The sequence below is a fragment of the Chiloscyllium plagiosum genome, chromosome 3 (genome assembly GCF_004010195.1).
Source record: "Chiloscyllium plagiosum isolate BGI_BamShark_2017 chromosome 3, ASM401019v2, whole genome shotgun sequence".
Lineage (NCBI taxonomy): Eukaryota > Metazoa > Chordata > Chondrichthyes > Orectolobiformes > Hemiscylliidae > Chiloscyllium > Chiloscyllium plagiosum.
In genome coordinates, this window is record NC_057712.1 from 89652866 (window position 1) to 89667233 (window position 14368).

General features: G+C 39.0%; 1 protein-coding gene across 2 annotated transcripts in view; it reads left to right on the top strand.

Moving 5' to 3' along the window:
- The window catches only part of tfap2b (transcription factor AP-2 beta), a 46532-nt gene extending 32553 nt beyond the window's left edge, over positions 1–13979 (top strand). For both annotated transcript variants that reach the window (XM_043685879.1, XM_043685886.1), the window contains exons 5-7: positions 656–774; positions 3848–3989; positions 7999–13979. In XM_043685879.1, coding sequence (XP_043541814.1) covers positions 656–774; positions 3848–3989; positions 7999–8296 — 559 coding nt within the window. In that variant the 3' untranslated portion in view covers positions 8297–13979. The remainder of the gene's footprint in view (positions 1–655; positions 775–3847; positions 3990–7998) is intronic.
- Positions 13980–14368: the final 389 nt, after the last annotated feature.

Below are 14368 nucleotides of genomic sequence, written 5' to 3' on the forward strand. Positions count from 1 at the left end.
CGACCACTGGGTGGTCAGCTACTGCCCCCTCTCCCTCACCATCCAATACAAACAGGTCAACCACAAAAGAATGTTGCCTTCTGACTGGCTCAATTTTTATTTAGGACGAACAAGGGAAAATACCGTTCTAAAATAATAGTAATAATTAAGTTTGGTTTATAAAGTACCCAGATTACTTAATTGTCGAATTCAGTACTTTGAAATGTGGCCTTGCTTTGAGCTGGCATTCCAAGTATCTCTGGGGAACTCAAAATGGCGTGAGACCATCTCCCGCAGGATGATATTACGCTTCCTGGCTTTGGTGTACTGGGTTTACCTTGGGAGTTGACTTCCAATTATACGGCTACGTTCGGGTTCATACGCATCTAAAACAGCTCAACATTAATATGAAAATATCAGTATAACTGCATCTTTAAGAAATAAAGATGTGGCCCATGGGTATTATTATAAACTTCCATTCGAGCCTCATGTGAAAAGTCGCCTTTTGAAAGAGTTTTCCTTTTCTGGAGTAAGGATCGTGTGATTTATTATGGACGCGTAGGTTGATTGAACAGTTCTACCTCTTGCACATAGACACTCACGCACGCTGTGTACAGCACAAAGGAGGCTACTTATAATAGCCAGAGTCTCAAAATGTATCCTTTGTTGTTGTCAGAGCCAAGTCGAAAAATGGTGGAAGGTCGTTGAGAGAAAAGCTAGAGAAGATCGGATTAAATTTACCCGCGGGCAGACGTAAGGCTGCAAATGTCACTTTACTAACCTCACTAGTAGAAGGTAAGTCATGGGAGCATATTTCGTAAGAAACTCTTCGGACTGTATTGTTAAATTGATGCCATGATTAACACCATCACAAGAACTTTGAACTGCCCACGAACAAGGAAACAGAAGATTATTTGATGATGTTGGCAGGAATATTATTTCACCCTGTTCTTTTTTATATAATAATCACCTGTACTTTGAACAATATTTATTGCACGAAAGTTAGCTGAAAGTATTAGTGACTGAAATATCAACATTAATCTTCACATTATTTTGGCACTTTTGATCAAGCAATTTATTCTAACTTCAAAGAGAAATTACATTATTAATTATGTAATTTAACAAAACAGCTACTTCGTTCATACATCATAATAAATATTATAAATGCATTTATCTCAAGGCTAGAAGGGTTTCTTTTAGTTAACCTTCATGCATGATTTATGGTTGCATTTAAAAATGCTTATAAATAACTGCATTCTCCGTCACTTAGTTACACATTAGCACGGTCATACACAAACGTCACAGACGCCCATATATCTCTTTATATTTCTATTGATGTTCCTATACACAACGATAAAGTAAGATTGAATACCTGTTACTTTTCACTCCTGATTTCCCAGTGCCCCATCCTCGAGACCCCACCTCTACCCCACTTCTGCATGTACATTAGAGACTGAAACATCTTACCTGTTTAGGACCTGCATTTATATTGGGAAAATATCCTGTGAAATGATTTTTACTGTAGAGCGATCATATCCTTTCTAATCAAGTGATGTGAGCCGTCTAATTTTGCCAATGTTAAGGCTGATGTATTAGTTGGGATGTATTTAAATAACTGGAAGACCTGTGGTATTGCGCACTCGTGAGGATCAGCATTTTGGTGAAAAGAATAGAAATAACAGAAAATATAAAAATCGATAAGAAAAGAAAATTGGCATGCTAAATGTGTTGTCGTCTACTTTTTTGCCTTTTTCTATAGACAACGGCATCTGAAACATCCATCTATTTATCATTTGTTTATATTTCTTCGAGTTCTGTTTCCAAGAAAGTACAAGAGAAATGGAAAAGTTGCATTTTATGATTATATATTTTGTGAGAACACCGCTATTAAGGAGGCGTGGTTGTAACAACCTGACAATAATTCGCGTGATTATTACCAACACAGTTGAATCACTTAGTGCTGCGAATATTTTCATGTGCCCAGCCCGAGCTATCGTCTGCAAAGAACTTCAAACAGGTTCACTGCTGGAAGAGTGAGACAGTATCTATTTGAATCCATCAGAGCTCGGCTTTGTTGGCCAGCATTCATTGATATAGCATCAGGTGGGGTAGATTGATGACATGGATCTCAAAAGTTATCAAGGGATGGATGGAAATATGACATTCGCAGCATTAATAGCTCAGCCATGATCTCATTTAATGCCGGAGAGGCTCGAGGGGCCGAATGGTCTACTTCTGCTCCTATTTGCTATATTCATAACTGGGCCAGCATTTATTTCCCGCCACTCCTTGTGTTTGAGAAGATGGTGGTGAGCTGCCTTCTTGTCCATGTGCTGTAGACAGGTGCACAATGTTTTCTACAAAAAGTCGGCAATGGGCAGTTTTCGTAAAATCGCCTTACTCGAAAGTAAAATGTTTTCGCTTATTGTCTTCCACTTTTTTGTTTCCTATGAGAACGGATAGATTCATTTAGCCACACTTGCCAATACTACAACATGTGCTTAACGTGCCTCTTATGAGAAAAATCAGTTCACAATTCCTCAGCATTTTATGAGGAAAATACTGAATAGCCATTTCCTGCATGGCACAGTAGTATAGACAGATGGATATCCATACATAGAACGTATATTCCATGACAGATAGACAAACACATAGATGGATTATAATTATTCTTCTTGCTTCCGCATGAATGCCATCAGACATTACTGAACACATTCTGAATGCTCACACTTCACTGTTGCAGTGTGTTATTTTGGCAAGTAGCACTCAGTTGCTGCTTGTTAGAAACTCCTGGGGGTCTCTCGTTTAATTACAATATTTATCTTTTCGAAGATAAATGTTCCACAGTCAACTCCTTCATAACAGTCAACTGCTCTGCAATAAATGTGGTCTAACGGGTATTTTATTTAGATTGCCTACAGCAAAGACTTAAATCTCTACCCGAGGTAACTAACAAACACCTTCACTACTATAATATTAACAAACGAAGCCATCGTAGAACATTAAAAGGTAAACAACATTTATGTTCTGTCTCAAAACTGAACAGAAAACAAATCGACCCAAAGGTGGCAACACTGCCACCATTTTGGGCAGAAGAAAATAGTCCAAATGTTTCCTTTCTATTCTTCCAAGGTTTAATTTTTTTTAGATCTACTCAGCATTTCCAAGCCACTTTTTTTTAAAAAAATCGACAACCAGATGTTTGTACAAGTTTTGCTCTCCACGCTCATGAACGATGGAGCAGCTAAATAATGATCTCAATCTCGAAACGAGCTGTTTCATATCCATCCCATTGCGTCTGTGCGGACGCTAGCTCTAGATCAGATTCAGCCACGTTTATTCCAATTTCAAATGAAATCCTGTAAACTGCATCATTATAAATCTGGAGAATATCCATTGCAAAATATTAGATCCCAAAAACGATTCATTGTTGACATCACAATTGTACCCTACAGAAAACAGGGATCGATTAGTTAGCATATGCACCTTTATTCCTAAAATAATCAGAATCTTACAATAGATTCTTATATCTAACGACTATATCAGGAGCCCAGATTGCTCTCTGCTTTTAGCTTCTCTTGAATTCTTAAAGGAGCTTTTCTGCGGGGAGGTAATGCAAGGATCGTGCACTAAGACACAGCCTAACCGAGACGGACACCTAATAGGATTAACTGGCAACAGAACATTGTGCACATAACAGAGCCAGGAAATTCATCACAAATATGTTTCTGATGCGCTCCTTTTTTCCTTTATGCTATCACTTCTAATACGTATTGAGGCACAGGATACAGCAGAAACTTCGCGCACATAATACTGATATATCTATATTTTAAAAAAAATAATGAGGTAATGTTGCTTTGGCTTGCAGGCGAAGCCGTACATTTAGCCCGGGATTTTGGGTACATCTGTGAAACCGAATTCCCTGCCAAAGCGGCAGCCGACTACCTGAACAGACAGCACACAGATCCCAGCGAGCTGCACTCCAGGAAGAATATGATCCTGGCCACGAAGTGAGTTATTCACCTACTCCTACCTGACCTGAAGGAACAAGCACTAACAGTTAATCTTGCAGATGATGTGCAATGATGCATGAACAAAATACGATATTTGAAAATAGGTGTTATGTCTGGTACTGTATCAAAGCAGCCTTCGCCTACTAAAAAGCTTCAAACACTCTGATTTTAGGTAATTTTGAACAATGTATCAACATGTAGTTACAGGAGACAGAGCACAGCACATAAAATGGGGGCTGCGTTTATGTCATTTAAAAACTCCCTAACTATAAGTCCACAAAATCTTTAGAAAATCGTTTCCTTCAATGAAGCAATGATTGAAAAAAAAACACCAGATACATATAGTGAAGACACGCTTTAATTTAAGCAGCATTCTGGAGTTAATAATTTAGTTTTCAGCAAGCATTTAAGTAAAAATTCCTTCAAAACTTCGAATGAGCTCTTATAGTTTCAATCAGATCCGCAATAATGTCTTTAATATTTGATTCTGTCTATGCATTTCCATTATTGAGGAAAGTCCCTCTGATTCCCACCAATGATTTTAAAAAAACCCGAAAAAAATCATTTGCTCAAATTTGTCCAGATGTTCGCTAGACGTGATTTGAATTTAATTGTTCCTTTCCGCCGGGTCAGAAGATATTATAATCTCAGAAGTTTAATTGCTTGCAGGCGATTCTTTTTTTCTTTGAAGACTAGAAGCGCCTGGCTTCCCTGCCATTAATCCTTCACGGTGGACGTTTCCTACTTTACATAGTTAAAAAAAATACAAGGTCGATGTAGGCAGGCGTTTAGACTGTTCCCATAGCAATTTCCTATGAGCTTCTTATATGTATTACCACACACATGGCAAACGAAATGGGGAGGGGGGAGGGGGTAAACAATAGAATTGGGGAACACCACAGAACATTTTAAAAATGCATTTTTGAAACATATTGTCTTGACTAATTGAGTACTTCCTTACTGAGAAAATGACCGGGATTCCCCAGCCTCTGTGCGTAACACGAATACACTTCGGTTAGCTTAAACTGCATGACCTCACTAACGCCCTCTCCAATACCACGTTTTTTAAGAGCTTTCAAGAGAGAAAGATTCAGGTCTGCTCGTGTTGGGGATGTTCAAAGTAAGAAGATGTACAAAGCTAAATTTGATAGCTTCATTATTGAGACTCATTTGCAATGCAATGATTTTTGGCTCAGTTTAGAAAAGATAAGACTCACTGCACAACAATTCTCAGTATTAATGATATTGATAGGAATGATGACAGAAATTTTTGGCTTCGAGTTACATCATCTTTTCTCAACACATGGATTTATATTATCGGAGTCTTTATTAAACGCATCCTTTAGATACGCATTATTTCATGGGTTACTAAAAGGCTTTGAACATACATGCTTCCATTTAAAAATCACATACACTATTCCTCTATATAAGACAGTGACTGTCTTATTTCACAGAAATTAAATGTTGATAATCATTCATTGAAGCTTTGAGTACACCACAATTTTGCAGTATGGATATATCTAGCACCCGACAAATAGAGTACCTTCAACGTTCATATTAACAATGGCATCTGATCTAGGGAAACTAAATAGATCCGAAATATTCTTAGGAATATCACTGAGTATACAATAAAATTTAAAAAAAACGAATTGCGGATGCTGAAGATCTGAAACAAAAACAGAAGTTATTTGAGAAACTCGGCAGGTCTGGCGGCATCTGTGGAAAGAAAGCCAATATTTCGAGTCCAGTGACCCATCTTTAGAATGGGTTCTGTACCCGGGTCACAGACTCGAAACGTTAACTCTGCTTTCCCTCCACACATACTGCCAGTCTTGCCGAGTTTCTCCTGCAATTTCTGTTTTTTTGTGACCGTGTCTACGTTGTTTTATCAAGTCGATTTCAATCATCAATTCAGTGGAAGCGATTACACGATATCTCTTTTAGGCTGGAAATGATAGTGCTCATAATTTTCAGACTTCTCTTTCTAGTGTTTGCATTATACGAACCCTCTTGGATGAAATTACTATCCTGTTTTGTGTTTTCTGTGATTGCTGATATTACTTTATATTTCACAAAGGAAACATGACCTTTGAAAAGTAAACAATATGGCACTCTACGCTGCATGCTGATCATTGGCACGGAACTCCATTCAGTAAATTTGTAGACAATAAAATGGTCTAAATATAAGTGTAGACACCATGTTCATCATTCGAAAAACAATAATACTCAGTAAATCGGTAATCCGCTTGGCAGCAGAGTGTTAGACAATGCAATTCACCCACTTCTCAATATTCTGAGATTTCGTTTTTGTTCATTGTTAAATTTCACAATTCAAATATTTTCATCAAAAAGTGTTGCAGTGAAATCAATGTGTGCATCAAGTTGATGGAGACTAATGCTGGGAAATGGGAACAAATTTCCATTTCAACGCTCAATATAAATATTAATTATTTCCAGGTCAGGTGCAGCAGCATTATGTTGCAATTATACAGTAGCTGCCAGTCTGAAAACGATGGCTTTAGTATAAATTCCAGCCATACAGGAACTAGTTCGTACTTTCAGTTTGGGACTGCAATTGCCTCCCCCTGAGCAGATTGAAATAATCTTGACCATGCATGGAATTTAAATTTTTGGAGACAAACGCATCCTGGATGTTTCCAACAACTATCCAGGTAGGTTAGGGAAAAGAAAAGCCGAAGAGAACTATCGGTCCAGAATTCTTTCATAACCAGATTTAACCCTGACAATTCATGCAATGTTCAGTGCAGGTCTTATGATAGTACCTCTTGTAGATACTTTTGAGCAACTATTCCTGCTAGGTGAAATTTATACCGTATCACAGCATCACAGTCAAGTCGGAACTACACAGCCAAATTAGAAGCAGAGTTTAAATTTCTTTTGCACAAATGGAGGGCGGGCGTGGTGTGAAATTCCTCTGGGCCAAAAGTGAAGGAAGCGTCTCTCCTGGTCTGTTGCAACTTCTGCAAGAAGTCGATGAAACTTTCATAAAGTTTCGGGGGTTTCCTGACAGTTTCGCGGCTGAACAGGATTCGAACACATCTTGACAATCTATCAGAGCAAATCCTTTCTTTCCCCCTTCAGTTTGGCTGAATTTACCAGAGGCACTAAAAGTGAGAAAGCAGCCTGCGGATATCATGCGCAAGTTGGTGCAAGAGTGGGCCACTCGGCCCTTCGAGTCTGCTCCGCCATTCGCTGACATTATGGCTGATCAATCGATACTCCCGCCTGCACCAGTTAACCTTTCACCTCCAGAATAATTCTACACTAACCTTCAAATATAATTTTAAAAGATACAACCTTCTTGGAATGAACACTACTTAAGCTTGTCGGATTTACAAATGCAATAGCAAGTCTCTATGATCTACCTCTTTCAATATTAACATCCCCGGGGATTTCATTTCCCCGTGGTTCTATTGCAAAATGCTCTGCTTGAATTTGTTTCCCATGTTTTCCTCGCGTTGTTCATGTGTAATAATTTCTGATTTCGCATACTACTGAGGTGCAAGTTTTTTTTAAATCAAGGACCAAATTTGCTGGTAATATTAATACGTGTTACTGGTTGAAAATGGCCCCAGTAAACGTGTAACCTAACCTTAACTCTTTCACATGTATGAACTTGTCCTGCTTTTAGCAGGATTAATTCCCAATGAGATTAATCTATATTTAGCTTTGCATTACTACATTCATTCTCCAGTAAATTAAAGAAAGATTCACATCCGTGATTCATTATAAGAATCGAGAACATATGAGATTCCATTAAAAACATCCTGAATTATTTGACTATTGCAGTTGTAGACTATTGTAGAAATGCGCATACATTGCAAGCCAATGCCATACAGGCAGCCTTAAGTTAACCCTGATATGCGGGTTGATGGGCGGGGGTGGGGATTTGCAGTTGAACCAATTTCCATAGCAGTGCCATTGCATACATCTGATTTGTGTTATCTGACGGCAACATTCTTTGTCTTGTTTTCTTAACCCGCAGGCAACTTTGCAAAGAATTTACAGATCTGCTGGCTCAGGATAGGTCTCCACTGGGGAACACCAGGCCCAACCCCATCCTAGACCCAGGCATCCAGAGCTGTTTGACTCACTTTAGCCTCATTACGCATGGTTTTGGCTCTCCCGCCATTTGTGCCGCTCTCACAGCTGTCCAGAACTACCTGACGGAAGCATTAAAGGGACTGGACAAGATGTTCCTAAACAACAACCCAAATAGACACACATCTGGTGGGGAGGCAGGCACCAAAACTGGAGACAAGGAGGAAAAGAACAGGAAATGAAAAACATTCCTCCAAACTTTTTATTTTCTGTAGCTTTATATAAAAAAAATCTTCTATTGACTTGGAAAAGACAACAACGCACATATAACGGAGCAACACTGGGTCAACTGTTTGCAATCAATATGGACCTGGATGCAAGGCATCAAGACGTTTTTTCTTGGTATTTTTCCAATTTTGCAAACATTTTGACTTCCATTTTATGTCAGAATGGCAGGTGATTCCAAGATCTACTTGTGTGACTGCAAATTGATTTTTATAGATATATTATCAAAATCCTCTGGTCCCACGTTCATTTCAGGTCCGATTTCTGTGCACAGTTCTGCATGTTATGAGGATGGAAACATTCCAGCAAAAGAAAATGATGATCAGGTAACAGAAACACTTAATAGCTTTTTTTTACCCCCATCTATTTGGATGCGCACTTTCAATGTAGTGTCTTTAACGATTTATTACCCAAGGTTTGATGGTTCGCACACAAAATTTAACATATGGTGACAATAATGACATGTATCTGCTGAATCTAACCCCAAGCATAACAATACAGGCAGTAGTGTGACTGTCCATAACCTTCCAGTCGACATGAATCTAAACGGAGCTCTAACTAGATAATTATTCACCCTCGATTGCAGTTGTCAGATCAAGTTCAAGGTGAACACCAGCACTGCAAAAATAACTACACAAAGCAGAATGAGTACAGACAGAAGGTGAGTTCACTTCAAAGAGACGCGCTGAAATCCAACAGAGATTAATGAGGAGGGAACATCGCATTATAGAAACGGGCAGTGCTCCCCCTGCATGGCGTAGTCTATTTAAAACTTGGTACATTCCGGCACATCATTAAATGTAACTGGTCTTCCTTTCAATAATTGTTCTGAATTTAGCAGCATCTACTTAAATACGCAGTACGACACGATACTCCCCTTAAGAAGCTATTAGCATTTTGATCAATCTGTTTTGGTGATTTTTTAAAAGACCTCCTCCTTATCCCTCGAAGGATAGCTATCGTGCAACCTCCCTCAGCTCAGAGCAACGTCTCTCACCAAAGCACTTTTGACCTCAGCTGATGCGCAGTTTGGTCAATATGAACATGAATGGACACTGAAGGCACTGTCCGAACGCAACGCGTTGACCCAGTCAACCCCTCGAGAACTGATAGCAATTTATATGTAGATGGTAGATTTTAATACAAACACGAGCTAAAGGCACGCAGAAAGCACATGAGCTGTATCAAAGCAGCTTGATTTGGTTAGTTAGGAAGAAAATTCATGTGTTCGTCCGAAAGTAACGTCTTTTCAGAATATCGCCATAAATACATGTCGAGATCGACTTTTTTTGTTTACATATAAATGTTCAGAACTGCATCCATCACGATTGGAGTCAATTGTTAATACACTTATTTAAGAAATACCCCAGCGCATTATTTCATTAAATTGCTAGCATGCACACTTGATAAAAAAGGCTATGTTTGAAAGAGAGAATTGGTGCACGCGGGTCAATAGCCACGGGTCAGTAAACTGGATTGAGAAAAACATGCAGATTCTTGGGCTGTCTGGATGTCCTGGGTGTCTCTCAAACTAAAAGACAGAGGTTACTCTAAAAATAGCAAAGTTCTTATTTCTTAACCATGTTGTCTGCATTTTCTGGAAAAAATAGCAAATTATGTCCTCATGACTGTGAAACGTTTAACAGTCATGAATGTAAAGTAGATTTTTCAAATTGCTTCCCATAGTTTTCGGTCAGTGGAACCGCGCTGTCCACATATCTCGCTTGCATGCAATGTTGAAACAAGTTCAATAACAACGTTGCAAGAGAAGGCGAGGAAGTTGAGGGCGACACAAAACAAATTTCTCACACGAAAGGTAAACGATAAACGTTGTAGGGAATCTGATTATTCCTCTTAAATCTCAGAGGTTCCGAGAATGAATGTTCCACTACCTGCACTTAGACATATTTTTGAGAACAACCAGATACATTAGTTATCTATTTGGAAGCAATGCGTTACTGTAATATTCAGCAATTTCAAACATATTTACATGTTTCAACTATTGCAAACAGCTCTGATCTATTCTGTTTTCATCAAAGTAGTCATCGTTGTTGATATGCATATCATGAATGTCATCATACTATAATGTGCAGCCATTTTTCACATTGCTGCATCTGAATGGTTGGCCATCTATCAATACTCCTTTTTAACGATACGCATAGGCATATTACTCTACTAAAAGATTTTTAAAAGCAAATATAAGATCATACGCTTGGCATTCTACAAAGTCAATGCTCCTTTGAGAATGAGTTTCCTTTTCACGTATATTCCTTGATTTTCACTCTTTGCCCTAGGCTATGCATGTCAATGGAAGAGTTACCACAAGCCGAACCTGTGCTGCTCCTTGAGTCCACAGGTGGTATGTGGCGGAGTGTTATCCCCTGTGGGGATATAAACAAACCCAAGGCCCAAACTGGTTAAACTCATCAGATACATAGCAGGAATGTTGAAATCCTGGGAGAACACGGGTGTGAAAGGAATGTTTAATTGGTTTGTTACTTAGGCACTTACATGAAAAAGCAACGGTAGTGCTTTCTTAGCGAATTCATAGTAATCTTGTTAACTTAAACTTCTTAAAAATATCCTGAGTTAAAACATCACTTAAATAAGATCAGGGTCCCTGGGATATTACAAGGGAAAGAAATCTATGGGAAAGACTCTGCATTTTGTTGCATTTTCTTTAGAATTCTGTACTGATGAAGAAAGAACAGGATTAATTTATTTTGTCTGCTAATTGTTTTATTATCACTGACTCAAGGCTCTGACTGTCACTGATAAAAAAAGATAAGCGGTGATCAATTCCAAATCATGAGGATAAGCGGATTACTTAAAGTTGACTCTTTGTCCAAACAATAAGATGCACGCTCCTAGGAACATAGAACCATAGGACGTAGGAGCAGAAGCCGTTCGAGATCATGATTGATCTGATTGTGGCCTTACCTCTACTTTCCCGTCAACAACCGTAACCCTTCTAACGAACTCCTAACTAATTCAGCCTTGAATGACTACAATAAGTCAGCATTCACTGCCTTTTGTGGAAAATAATTCTACAGACGAAAACTCCCCCCCCCCCCCCCCCGCCCTAAGAGGGGAAAAATCCGCATCTGTCTCAAAAGCAAAACATCTTATGCTTGACGTGCGTCCCCTAGCTTTGACCCCACCACAAGAAGAACCATTCATCTTGTATCCAACCTCTCAAGACCTTTTGTGTTTCAGTAAGATCACTTCTCATAAGCCAATGCATAAGCGTCCAACTTGTTCAACCTCGCTCCATAAAATAATCTCTACACCCCAGGAATGAGTCAGTGAACCTTCTTTTGACTGTGCCTAAAGTATTTAGATCTTTCTCTTCAAACTGTTAAAAGAACTGTACTCCACACTCCAGACTTGTCTCCCTAAGGTCCCTGTACTGCTGCAGTAAAACCTCCCTCCTTCTTTATTCCATTCCGCTTGCCATTAAATGTATTGCGGATTTTCATGTAGCTTAAACCGAGGTCCTTTCCCTATGATTATGATATCTTCCTGTTTTTCTCTAAAACGATACAATGTTGGTATTTCGAACAGATAAACTCAGTGTTTAACCAGGCAAAATCCTAGCACTGCTTTTGTTAAAGCACGACCCGCTTCCATTCTGTCAAAGTTCCAGGATTGAGTCTCGCGAAAAATAACCTGCAATACTGTTGTATGAGCAGGGAGCAGTTTAGTTTTTCATTGCACCTCCCTTTTCTCTGAACAGGTGAGGAACTGCTGCCCAAGGAGCAATTTGTGCATTAGATTTGCTGACTGCAGATTCCTGGGATTCCAGGGTCATTGCAGTTCAAAAGGCACACGTAGAATTGTTTAACCTCATAGTTAAAGCCAAATAAGATGAAAGCTAACTACGGTACAGACTAGAAGGCAATTATAGCACCGCCCTAATGAAACCTGTGTCTGAGCCAGAAGGCCTGGTTTCAAGTCTCATCTGCTCTAGAACCTGTGTCATAACACGCCCTACAAATGATCCAGAAAGACAGTGGGATGAATGCTCCCATCTTAAGAAACAAAAAGCTGCAAGGAAGGGGTAAAACTTGCCAAAGGAGTTGGGATTTAGCTTGCTGAGGCCAATTTTGTTCTCGTTCTGTACGCAGGCACAGAGTTGACAGCACAGAAGGGGCTAGTTGCCCATGGTGCCCGTGTATAGACTAAAACCTCATCTCGCTTTCCCTCTCCCGCCGGTCGGATCTTTCAGAGATCTATGTTATCCTATGTGCAATGGAAGAGTAGTGAGACATTGACAATGACGAAATGTTCCAAGTTGGCCAAGAGTTAGCTTAAAACTCGGGTCACATTGATCGTGTAGCTAGACGTGAAAATACTGGCTCTAACTAGAAAATAATTTAAATGAATGGAAAGCATTTATTCATGGTGGTGTTTAGCGCATCTCTTCCCTTTGTAGAACGAACGATAAGCAAAAACGTTTAAAAGTGCCATTGCCAATTAGTTCAGATTCAAGCATCGATTGAAGAGCATGATTTTCACTTCATCGTTGAATTGCTGGAAGGAATATTTCACCCCCTACTGATTTCGAACCGTCTCATCGTCAGTCCCAAGTTCCTCGTAGCCAACCAATAGTCCACTGGCAACATGGGCAGGTTATCTTAATTTCAATAATCTTCTGTATCAGCTAACATGTATCAAACATTTGATGATCAATAGTTGGGTAAATCAGGTGTAAGTGTTCCAGAAAGAATTAATTCAATATCGAGTTGCGATCTGAACATTCTTGTTTGCCATACCTTTCAAATGAACATTTGTCCCTCAACCCCCCCAAATGACATCATTTGATACTGAATATGACAAATTCCTCATTTGCAGAATATGTAAAAATTCAAGTTTGATCCAAACTTCATAATTTTTCAATTATCCTACCAGAGAACCCCTTATTCTACTTCATGTCAGCTTTTGACACTGATTTCGGGAAAAATGCACAGTTCTTCATAAAAATGTTTATTCCTTTAGCTGGGATCCTATGTTGACAGAAATGTGGTTTGAATTCATTCACACAATGTGCCAAAAACATATATGATTAGATTACGTAGTTTGGACCGTTCCCATCCTTGTCACATGCTAGAAAAATGTTTTGACTCTGATGTCTAGATAACCTGTCTTTTTTAATTACAATTTCCAAACAGTGATATAACTTGGAACATCAATTCTGCTGGATCTCCAATGGAAATCAGCTAGGAGGGGGAGGGCGGGTTGTCATTGTCCATGTTTGTATATATTTATTTAATGTTAATTTAATGGGATTGTAAATATGGTGAGCCAGTAGCGGGGTATTTATCTATGATTCCATACCTCTGTGAGTGGGTTGAAAATGCTTGACGCTAGATAGTCCACTATCTGATTTCCGTTCACTAGACACATTGTAAAGGTGATGGGTAGAACTTGTTTATTGTCCAGTTGTGGTCTCATTTTAAGAAAAAAAAAGTTGAGTACCTTGTGATTTTGTTGTATTTTATTCAGTTTCAATGTGATGCTGCTTCACTTTTCAGACAGATTTTGTTGCTAGGTCTGTCCACCTACTGGTTGTTTGAATGAAAACCAATTTGTCTTCAAGAAACAAACGAACACATAATAAACCTTGCTTCCGAAACGAAATGGTTTTCTCTGTCATTCAGTAAAGCTACACCATGGTATGAGCATACATTTGCTCCTGGGAGATTTTGTTTAATGACAGTAGGTAAAGGTCGGAAAAAGTGTTAGGACAATAAACCTGCTGTACTTCAGGATGTTTTCATGTCGAGATTTCAGTTATTAATTGCATCAATTAAACGTTACTTTTCTGCCTGTGGGCAAACTTTACTATCCATAGCTGGACACTGAAGGATAGATTTGCCCACAGTCAAGGCGATTGGGAAAGGTGTCGTCTGCTTCGATGAAGAATGAAAAATGTACCCTTCCAGGTACTCCAGGCGTCTCGAAATTATACCATACAAATGACGTTTGATTGCCAAAAAAAACTTTGTATGATATTCCTTTCAGACAGC